Source organism: Desmodus rotundus, chromosome 4 (assembly GCF_022682495.2).
Source record: "Desmodus rotundus isolate HL8 chromosome 4, HLdesRot8A.1, whole genome shotgun sequence".
In the NCBI taxonomy this organism is placed as follows: Eukaryota; Metazoa; Chordata; class Mammalia; order Chiroptera; family Phyllostomidae; genus Desmodus; species Desmodus rotundus.
In genome coordinates this window covers 98,199,391-98,211,179 of record NC_071390.1, presented here as the reverse complement: position 1 = coordinate 98,211,179, position 11,789 = coordinate 98,199,391, and the positions used below count along the sequence as shown (strand labels likewise).

At 42.8% G+C, this 11,789-nt stretch overlaps 1 protein-coding gene across 2 annotated transcripts in view; it reads left to right on the top strand.

Moving 5' to 3' along the window:
- Window positions 1-1,117: 1,117 nt before the first annotated feature.
- The window catches only part of PPA2 (inorganic pyrophosphatase 2), an 82,497-nt gene continuing 71,825 nt past the window's right edge, over window positions 1,118-11,789 (top strand). For both annotated transcript variants that reach the window (XM_053923039.1, XM_053923038.1), the window contains exon 1: window positions 1,118-1,349. In XM_053923039.1, the coding sequence (XP_053779014.1) occupies window positions 1,175-1,349 (175 nt within the window). In that variant the 5' untranslated portion in view covers window positions 1,118-1,174. The remainder of the gene's footprint in view (window positions 1,350-11,789) is intronic.

The window sequence follows — 11,789 nt, the reverse complement described above, 5'->3', positions numbered from 1 at the left end:
ACCTGGCCATGGCCAAAATGCCTTCTCTTTTAGTTAAAACCATTTTACTTAGGTTTTGCAAAGATAACAACTGCACTTTTTTGGACTTCCTGTAGAATTGCTACTTTTCTTGTTTTTACTTTTGTAGAATAGTAACTAAAATAATCTTCTTTAAAAGTTTTAATTCCTAATATAAAAAAATCTTACTGCTTTCTTCAGGATTCTCTCACTCCAATTTATTGAAAATTGACCTTCATGTCTGAGAACAAGGTCATTTGATGACCTTGAGAAGGCGGAGGAAGCGTTTGGACTGGGATGAGAGAACAGTATGAGGAAGTGGAGGTCATGCCTATGCAAATTGTTCCACAAGTATTTCCGAAAAGTTGATAACTAGAATTTCATATGCTAATGAGAAAGATTTGGTGAGGAGTTCCAGGAGCAATTTAACTCAACAATGGTACCATTATTAGATGCAGGGCATGGAGCCAGATCCTGAAAGGGTACTAAATCTTGAGTCCTAAAGGCTTGGCACGTTAAGAGTCCGGGGTGAAATAGGGAACATGATAGGTTCACAAACACAGGTACAGTACCAAGTGCCAACAGAGAAGTGAAAATGTTAAGAAAAGGAAGGATAAATCACCTTTACTTGGGTTAAATGGGAAAGAACTTCATGGAGGGGATGCCAGTTCATCATTTTTGCTCTATAAATAAATCAGTGTCAAGGTTGAGTCTTCAAAAGAGGCCTAATCATTGTCTTATAACAATGTTTTTGTGTGCGTTATATGCTTGTCGCCCACAGTGGGCAGGATCTAGAACAGTGCCTGGCATAGAATAGTCACTCGATATTATATCATCATAATAAAAATATTATGATAGTAAATATTGACTGGTTGAGTGAAGGGATGTATGTATGCATTAATAAATAGTGAGCCCTTCAGGGGCTGTGGACACTGTCTTGCTCATCTTTGAACCCCAGCTTTCTTGGGGGTGCAACGTGCATTACTTGGGCAATTCGATGAGCGCTCGGATTTCTCGAATCCGAGTCTCCAGGTCCAGCGTGGCCCTGGAGGGGAGTAGACCCCAGCCCCCGGCAGGGAATGACAACTCCGGGCGGTAGGGGGCGCCGGCGCGCGGCCGGGCTGGGCCCCGCGCGGCCCGGCTACCACCCGCGAGGAGCCGAGCCGCCCGCGACGCCATGCGAGTGCTGCTGCCTCTGCTGCGCATCGGCTGGGGCTGTCGCGCGGGCGCCCCCGTCGCCGCCCGCCTGCCGAGGGTGGCGAGCGCAGGTCTTGGGCCGCGCCGCGCCATGGCCACGTACTGCACGGAGGAACGCGGCCAGCCCCCCTCGCCAGGTTACCGCCTGTTCTTCAGTAAGTAGCTCTCTCGGCGCGGAGGCGGAAGGTCCGACCTGTGCTACGGCGCGGTCTCCCTCCCCTTTTGGCCCCCCCGCGGTGGCCTCACTGTCCAGCCACCAGCCTGCAAGGGAGGGCCCGCACCGAGCCACTGGAGCCGCCCGCGAGGTGCGCAGCGGCCTGAGTTCCCAAAGGCAGAGTGCGGAGACGCAGGGTGCTAAGGCCGCCCTCCCCGAGGCACCCGGGCGGCCCCGCAGCCTTTAGCCGCTCCCGTGGGTTCACGCCGCTGAGTAATGAAAGCGAAGGCGCGGAGCCCGTCCTCTCGCTGCGCGTAGTAAGCTCCTCCTTGGCAGGGCCGCGGGCGATTGGAGAGGCTGGCAGAACTTTGGGGATGTCTGGTCCAGCGCTTCTGTGCCGGGGGAGCTGTGATGATACTCTCCCAGAATCATGAATTTACACTCAGAACTTTATACCTTGAATGAAACCCTCGATCAAGAGCCTCTTTGGCTCCAGGGTAGCCCCCCTCCCCTCCCCAAATTGAGCAGCCCCAAGCCCAGAGGCTGAGGGACTCTTCAGGGCACTGAACTGGCCGACTAAGACGGGTTAGGACCCAGGTCTCCGGTTTTTCTCGTTTTTCTTAGCGCCTGGGTGCTTCACCGTGGAGTTAGCTGTAACCTGAAAGTAGCGAGGTTGGTTGAGTTGCCTTCAAGCTTCACTGACTTCAGAGACCTGGCTATTGGGGGTGGGGAGTAGTTTCTTTTTTTCTGTGAAGTCGGTCTTGCATTGTCCTCCCTGTGTTAGGATTGCCAGCTCTGGAGTTTCAGACCCAGACTCTAATCCTGAATTCCTCAGCTCTTTGACCGCGGACAGGTTTCCTAATTTGCTAAGCTTTGGGTTTTCTCATTCATAAACTAGAGCTGTAAGAATTGCATGGCACAGTGTACGAAAAGTGATTAGTCACAGGGTCTAGAATATAAGTTACTATTTAATACCTGTAATCATTATTGGTATCTGTAATTTATAAAGTGTTTGCACATATCCTATCCGAGTTTAGGATTGAGGAGTATTTTATGGCAGACAAAATTAAGCTTGCCTGAAGACTTGTGATTGTAATGCAGCTGGTACTAAAATTACCATTGTCTTCAAAATTGGTTGCTTTTCCCTTCCATGCTACATACATACTCTTTTTCATCCTTGTTCGGTCAAGACTGATCAGGTGGACAGGACCCCCTAACAAGAAGTCCCAAATTTCTGAACGGGTTGTGTTCCAAAAGGTTACCATGTGATGATTACTGGGAACTGTTTTTCATAGAAACGACGTTATAAAATGGCAGTTAGGTTTTTAAACAGATAAAGGCATCTGCAATGCATGATACCGGGAAGGTATTCTAGCTTTGTAATAAGTACAGTAATTAATAATAGACAAAAATAGTTAATAAATGTTTAGGAAGTACGCTCAGCACTGTTAGGGGTGGCATTGAGATTTAATTATGAGCCTGTTCTTAAGATTCCTAACATCAGTATAATCAGTTAAGGAGGATATAATATTTTGTTTGAACGTTAGGTGAAACACTGTCTCGAGCCTAGAGCATACGGCACAGGTGTCAAGCACTGGCTTTGGAATGGGGAGTCCCAGGCCTTGATCCCGCCTCTGCCAGGAACTGTGTGCTGTTGGGCAGGTGGTTGCTTCATTTCTATCTCATAGAGCAGTTTCTTTAGCTGTGAAATGAAGCGGTTTAGTCTAACAGTGATCTTCAAGGTCCTTCTCAGCACTGATATTCTTAGAAGGCACTGGATGAATAATAGATATTCTAACAACCTTTACTGAGTGAGGCCTCTATGGGGCATTTCTCAGGCTGTATTTGCACATTGGCCCCGCACTGTGGCTTTTCCTAGCTATACGTATAATTCACACTCATGATTTTCTGTAACTAGAATGCCACAAATATTATTTTTCACTCAGTTGGGACAGCAGAAAAGAAGAAAAAAAGTTTTACTGAGGTAAATGGACAAGAATTGGAAGAGAGGGGAGTGTGGTTTTAGAGAGGGGCCAGGTGGTGAGAGAGTAATTGGAAGGTAGGTTGGGTTATACAATTCCCCAACTAGACGCCAGATGGCACCCTTGGCCCAGGACTGTCTACTACTCACAGGAAGGGGTAGGACGAAGTGAAAGGAAGCCCCACTAGGGTAAGGGGCTAGGGGGGAGGCAATAAACAAGCTGCTCTTTATAAAGATGGTCACAAATGGGATATTTTTCATTCTGGCAGTGCCTGCTTGCAGCACTAGGGTGCCGTTCTTTCTAACTTCAAAGAAAAACATGAGCATAGCAATACTTGGCTGAAAAGTGTTGCTCAGTGTTATTAAAGTGGAATCATTTCCCACATTTCCAAATATATCTGAATATTAGTGCAGTGGGAATTGGACCGTTTTTATGCTTAATGTCTGTGAATGGTTTCTCTGCTGCCATTCAGAAGAATCAGAATGATGGATGTAATACTTTTTCCCCCTTTTAATTGGTGTTGGACTTTATAGAAACAGTATTGAAGTGAGAAGACAAGATGACATAGGAGGAAGAGCATCCTGCTGGAGTCATCAGGCCTCCTTGGTGCCAGCCCTGGCCCTGTTAGTAACTTTCTGTGTGGCCTGAGTGAGTCATTCAACCTTCCTGTACTCCATTTTATTAAACCATGGAAAGAAGAGACTGGACTGGAGATGATCATTTTCCAAACGGTGCTTAGTTGAGCACAAGCATCCCACGGGATGTTGTTAGGTTCTCTTTAAAAAAGGTCTTCATGGTGTAATAAATTAGTGGAACACTTCCCATTTTATTGCCTTCTTGGACAGTCATGATGTGTCTAGTAAAGTTCTGGGAAATTCTGATGTAAATTGTCCCAAACTTTTGAACCTTAGAGCCCCTGTTTCTCAGAACATTTGTTAACGTCTTAGTGACTCTTTGAGTTTCGTAAAATTTAGTTTGGAAAGTGCTGAATGAGATGATTTTTGAAACTTCCAGAAGCAAGTGTGTTGTGGAAACACAGTTCTAGACTAGAAGTCAAAACACTTAGGGTTTAGGCCTGGCTTGACTCTCTTGGTTACCTGAAGAATGGAGATAGCACTAGTTAGTGTACAGAATTGATGTGGCAGTTAAGTGAGACTGTGTACAAAGATTATCAGTGTCTCACACATGGTAGATACTTAATATGTGTTCTTTTCCCACGTGACCAAAGGCCAGAGTTCTTATCGTTACAGTGTGTCAAAGGTGAAAACAATGGAATAGAGATAAAATAGAATATTTGGAGTCTATTCCAATTTATTAACTCATAGGTCTCAGAGTTTTTTGGTTTGTGCTGCCTGGCAGTCCTGAATTAATTGTGAAATCATACTGCACTTGTACATGTTTCCATGAGACCAGTGATTGCATGTCAATATTCCCCTTTGAGAGCCTGCGTATTTTTGCTTGTATTTTTCATTAATAACTTGAAAAGTTACTATTTTGAACTTTTCTCAAAGGATGGGGGGACGCTCTGCTGTTCATCATTGGGGTTCTTGTTACTGTGGGGAGGCAGCGGTTCACTCACTAACACGGTGCACAGGTGATTGCCTTTAGTAGCGTGGAGACGAGTCGGGCAGTTCTTTACGAGTGGGTTCGTTTGATCACTTGCAGTAAGCGTGTGCGCATGTGGGAATTATTACAGGTTTTCTTTTTTAGCTCCATCACTTGAGCAGTAGGTGGAATCTGCTATTGAATGTACTATACATTTGGACCTAATAAATTTTTCTGTGAATAATCTACAGAACATTGTTTCAGTCTTAAATAGACAAGTTCCCGTAACCTTGGTTTTTTTTTTTTAAAGTTGGTCCATATTATAGAAGTTGAATTGACACAATAGAACAAAATTGTTATTGTGTGAATATAGAAAATTGTATTTACTTGGTTTTTGTCATTACTAAAGTTTCCAGTAAAAATCTGTATAAGTAGTTGCACTAATAATATGCTATAGTATGTTGGTACTTGGCACAGATAAGGCTGTTGTATGTGTAAATAAAATTAGATACAGGTTTCTCATTCTGTTTAATTTTCTCACTAATAAAATAATAAACTTTTCATCGATTTGCTTTTATGAAAGAAAATATATAGATAACTTAAAAATGATAGAATAAGATTTTATTTCAGTCCAGTTGAGGAGAGAGTTTTGATACTGTTTTATATTTATAAATAAAGTTTTGTTGGAACACAGCCATGCACATGTTTTACTACCTCTGGTTGCTTTGCGCTACAATAGCAGGGTTGTATGTTGATTGGCCTGATAGAATTTATTAGGTTATGGAGAAAACGGTACTTGAAAAACAATTAAAAAAAAGTTAAAAAGAATTCCTTAGATTAGGCCTAGGGATGCAGCCTGTTTTTGACAAGAGTGAATACCTAGACCAGATGCCAGGGTGACTATAATTGTTTATCTTATCTCCCTTCTAATAAATACCCTATCAAAGTGATAGTAAGTAATGAAAAAGATACCCCTAAAACAACAAATAAGAAGGAACCGTCAGATGAGAAACAGATGGAGGTTTGGTCAGTGATGAAGCGGTGCGGTGGAAGGCCCAGCTGAAGCGTCCATGCTGAGGGGCTGTAGTGCAGGAAGGATCCGGACTGATCTGCAGAACATCAGCCTGTGGATATGTTGATGTCATAGGAGAGAAGGCAAGAGTGATGTGGGATAGCACACAGATGTTTCCCTTGCTGGCCTGGGGCTGAGGGAAAAGGCTAGTTCCTCCCACAGAAAGTGAGGAAAGTGTTTGGGGGGGAAGTCAGATGACCTGGACCTGATGATGTCACCGCCCAGCAGAGCCCTCTGCATTCTGGCACCTAGGAGATCCCCCATGGACAGCCCCTTCCTACCTGTCCACGCCCACGGGAAGCTGGCCCTGCAAAAGGCCTCTCCCGTGTGTGTACACACCAGTTCTTCCAGCCAGGTTTTTAATCTCTTACTCTTAAATGTAAACCAGACAGTCAAGGATGGCCTTCAGTCAGGCTGTCATCACTGCTGCTCTTCCAAAGGGCTCTTATCGAGGCCACACGTTACCTCCGTGCGATAAATTTAAGACCTTATGTGACCTCAACAGTACTTTTCACAGGTGATCAATTTCTCATCCTTATTTTCTGCCTCTGGGACAACACTTTTTTAGTTAGTGTATTTTGATGGCTTCCTTCAGCGGTGTCTCCTGCTGCCTCCTTCTGTACTTTCGCGCTTTAACCTTTGAAACGCTCCAGGACGCAGTCCTTGGCACACTGCTCTGTCTGCTCTCTCGAGCAGGGGTTGGCAAACCTCTTCCCTGAAGAGTCAGACCGTAGATAGACTGTGAGCGCCCTACAGTCTCCGTTGCAGCCCGTGACCCCTGCTATTGTAGCTCAAGGCATCCAGAGGTAGTAAAAGCAGGGGTATGTATGGCTGTGGTCCGACAAAACTTTATTTACAAATATAAAACAGGCCGTGGGCTGTATTTGGCCCACTGAATTTTGCCATTACTCAAGGTGACCCCATCCAGTCTCATAGCTTTAAATGCCATCTATACTTCCCAGATTTGTAACATTAAACCCCAGTCTCTTCTTGAACACAAAATTTACACTTCCAGCTTTCCACTTGGTATTCCCACTTAAAGGTTTAAAAGCATCCCAAGGTTAACATGTACAATCCAGAAATCCTGACCCCCCCCCACCCCTGTTGAACTTCTACAACCGATAACCTAGGAGACCTTCTTATTGCCTCTTACTTTGACCCCACATCCAGTTCATTAGTCTCTTCCTTTAGCTCTGCTTTTAAACGTATCCAGCAGACAGTCCTGTCCCTCCACTTCCACCCTGCCACTTTATCCATATCGTCATCCTCCTTCACTTGGCCAGTGGCCCCCTGCTTCCTCCCTTTCCCCCTGTTGTCTGCTTTCTACACAGAAGTCACCTTGATCCTTTTAACATGTAAGTCAGGTCATGTCCAGACTCAGCTCAAAACCCCAGTACCTTTCCATTTCACTCAAAATAAATTTTAAATATTTACTGTAGTATTCAAGATCCTGTGTGACCTAAAATTCGGCTTCCTCTCTGAATTCATCACTAACCTCTCTTCCCTTTGATCACGTCTTCCAGTCGTCCTGGCCTCCTTGCTGCTTCTCAAACATGCTGTGCGTCTCCTGCCTCAGCACCTCTGTGCTGGCTGTGTGCCTGCCGCGGTCCTCCCTAGATGTCCGCTTGACCCACCTCCCACTTCGTCCAGCTCTGTGCTGAGTGTTACCTGTCAGAGATAGCTTTCCAGGCCTTTCAATATAAAATAGTATCCCCTTCCATTATTCACTCCTTTCTTGCCCTGATTAGTTTTCCTTTATGGCCCTTACAGTACCTTATGTAGTAAAAACATATTCATGTTCATTGCTTCTGTGTATCCTTCCTCCTTGAACATCAGTTGCTTAGGAGCAAGGGGTTTGTATACTTTGTACCTCAGACAGTGTTTGGTATAGTATTTGTGTTCTGTGAATATTTCTGAATGAACAAATTTATGAAGATCGTATAAATTAAATGGGAAAAAAGAAAGTAGAAAGAAGAGAACTTGAATTTGAAAAATTCAGTGGGTGTTCTCTGAGATTTTAGAAGCTATTACATCCATTGAAAAGTAAGAGACTATGAAGAGAAGGCAAAGAACAAGAACGCTTGGAAATTAAAATATGGTTGTTAAGACAGAAAACTTAATAGAAGTTATAGTGAGTTGAATGGTGTTCTGTTGTTTGAAGCCACGAAGTTTGTAGTAATTTGTTATGGGAGCCTGAGAAAATTAATACAGAAAAGTTAGAATACAAAGTAAGTAAATCTACTAGAAAGTTTGAACGAGATGTTGGGAAAAAAAGAGGTAGACAGAAGAGACACACTCAATCTAGGAAGTCCAACATTTGACTGAGTTCCAGAAGAAAGGAACAACAACAGCAACAAAAAGCGGAAGAAATTATCAACGGAACAATAAAAGAGATCTAAGAATTTAAGGACCCAAGTATTCTAAGTCCCAGACACATAACTGGGAAATCTCAGAAACCTGAGACTGTAAGAGGGTCCTGAAAGTCCTGGGCAGGGGGCAGGCAGGGAGGGAGGGAGAACGGGGGCCCTTAAAAGGAATGAGCTCTAAGCTGGTGTCTGACTTAGCAGCAGCACTAAATGCTGGATGACTGGAGTAATGCCTTCAAGGTTCTGTGAGAAAATAATGTTCCTCCTAGAATTATCTACCCGGACGACCATTGACTGAGGGTGAAGACTGAAGGAAGACTTTGGACGTTTACCTTACATGCAACCTTTCCTACAGAACACAAGTTGGGGACATGCTTCTGTAAAACAAGTAAGCAAATCAAAGAAGATGAATGCATGAGATCCAGAAACAGCGGTAGGTCTTAGCTGGAGACTGAAGAAGAAAGGTCTTAGGATGCCAAGCAAGCATTCAGTCCAGACTGCAGCAGGAGGGCAGGTTTCCAAAGGGAGCTATACCGGCAAAGAGAGAATTCCATAGTTTTAATGGTGGCGGTGAGGCATTAAAACAATTCATAGATAGGATTATGACTCACAATGGGAGAAGGATAATTAGAAGCACAAGTCAGAACAGAAGCTGAACAAGAAAGGACATTTAATTTGAACATTCTACCAGGCTAAAAATCAACACATTGACGGTGCTTCTCAAACTTTCCTGAGCAGAAGAGTTATTTGGGTGTGCTAAAAAATAGAGACATCCAGATTTTTCTCCCTAAGTTTCTGCTTCCTAGTATGAATGAAATCAGGGTCCAGAGATCGGTTTAACAAATGCTTCAGGTTTTTCTTATCCTTAGAAAAATTTTGGAAATACAGTTGACCCTTGAACAACATGGGGGTTAGGGGGGCCAACCCTCTGCACAAAAATCCACATGTAACTATTGACTCCCCCAAAACTCTACTAATAGCCTTACAAATAATATAAAACGTAGATTAACACATACATGTATGTTATGTGTATTAAATATTGTATCCTTATAATTAAGTAAGCTAGAGAAAAGAAAATGTCACTAAGAAAATCATAAGGAAAATACATTTACAGTATCGATTATATATAAGTAGACCTGCTCAGTTCAAAGCTATGTTGTTCAAGAGTTAACTTTTTACTAACAGGAAAAGCATAGAAAATTCAATGTTAGGTTATAGACCGTTTTATCAGCGTTGAAATGAAAGTATAAAAGTGCAGGAGTCAAAATTTAGGAATGAGGAGAATGAGGAAAGTGGTAAAAAACTGATTAGTAGAGTCAAGTATTGTGTATGTTTGGTGGAACAAAGAACAAAGAGCTAAAAAGTATCCAGATGAGTCAATAGGGAATTTAGGAGGAATAGTTGGGGTCAAGTGAACTGAACTTATCTCCCCAAATTGGAATCAGTAGATAATTTCTAAATACATTAGTTAGAGAGGTGAAGATGGTCAGTAGGCCTGAATAAATTAAGGAGGTGAAGTGGGTTGCTCTGACAGAACGGTACTGGAGAGAGGTGGGCACTTTTCCTTTTTTTAACCACGTACATGCGTTCTTTTGTTCAAACAACAACAACATAGGTATTTGGAAGAGTAAATCGGCCACAACTTGGTTTCAGCTCTAAGGAAACAACTAGTCAGAGCTTTCTTTAGACAATGAAGCTCTAACCTAAGATTTCTCACTGATTCTCTCTGAGTCTCTAAGACAGGCTGTGTCACACGTGAGGGGCAGTTCTGTTGCCTTCAGAGTGACATACGTACAGTGCTGCACGGTCCGTCTCTGTCTCTATGGCTCACGTGTGTAACATGGATTGCCCTTTCATTTTATAGAGGGTCAGGGTAGAGTGCATAGCTTTACGTCCACCTGTAGAGAATCTTAATACTTTAAATGGAGCAGAATAGCTTCCTAATAGCACTGACCCCAGAAAACGTTTACTGGAAGATTCTCATTCTTCTTTTGTGCATTAGGTCAGTGATCAGCTCTCTAATTGTGCCAAGAGGATTCTTCTCTTTTTCTTCAGCTCGCTGGGTGACGTGCTCCCTCTGATGGAGTCCATGCCCTGGCTTAGCTGAGGGTACAGCTCTGTTTCAGCACTTCCCTCTCCCAGCACCCAGGGCATTTCCTTTCACTTGACTAAATCGTACGTTACTTAACTGAAGAAAATGGAAAGAAATTAAGTTTCCAAGAAACTGATTGACTCTGACAAGCTCAGGAACTAAAACTCAGGCTCTTGGCCTCTGTATTCATTGTTCCTGAGATCTAAGGCCATATTTTAATTTTATTTATCCAGAAACATTTTTTTATTATTACATTTTTATTTATCCTATTTGGTGACCCAAATATATGGTTACCTGAGTGAGACCATTCACTCATTTATACTCTTTTTACCTTCCCAAATGGCAGTTAGAAAACAATTTAAACATACTGTATGTTTCGTGCTATAAGATGCACCCCCATTTTCCTCCCAAATTTACAGTCCGAATGTAGTGTACCTGGCTCGCTTGGGTGTGAGTGGTGGTGGAGCGGGGTCACAGAAGGCAGGAGCAGGACCACATTTTTTACTTCAAAATTTTTTTTCCTATTTTCCTGCTCTAAAACCTAGGTGCGTTTTATGGTCCGGTGCGTCATATAGTCCGAAAAATGCAGTATATTGTCATTGCCTTAGTGTTTAAATGGAATACTATGTAGATCCCAATTAAAGAGCACTTCTCACAGGCCTTTAACTTTTACTGATCACAGCTTGGTCTAGTCCTGTTCTCCTCAGCCTTGAGTAAGGTGCCCTCAGCTTGCACCTTAATAAGTTTGTTGGGGCTCGTCCCCAGGTAACAGGGACATTGGAGCTTTAGGGAAACATAACAACAAACTCATGTACTAGAGGCGTCATTTACTCTTTATTACAAAGGCAGCTCAGCTATTCTGTCAGGTTTCCTATACTGCCTTAATTTTAATAGTGAATTTACTATTAAATATTTGGTTTGTGCAGCTTCCTGAATTCTTAGAGCCAAGGTTATTGTTCGTTTCCATCACAGTGTAGGTCCCAAATATAACGACTGAAGTATTCTGCTAAAGCAACTATGTTCAATCTTTTTCATCTCAGGGCACCCGTAAGTAAACTCATTACTAAAATTCTGCAGTGCACCAAAAAATATGTTGTTTTGCCGATCTGACCCCCCAAAATAAGTATAATTTTGATTCATTCACACCTGACAGCTATAGTTGTGTTGGCTATTGTCATTTTTTAATTTGATAAGCTTAATTTAAGGGAAAAGAGGTCAGTGCCCCTGACTAAATTGTCAGGTATTGCATGTTTTAAAAATTATTGCCGCACACTGGCTATGCTAAAGGATTGTATTTTTTATTCAGAATTCTGCCTTATCTTTGAGACTTAAAGCAGAGAACAGAATCACAGATAAATGGAGTTACAGAGAATTACTTTGGTAC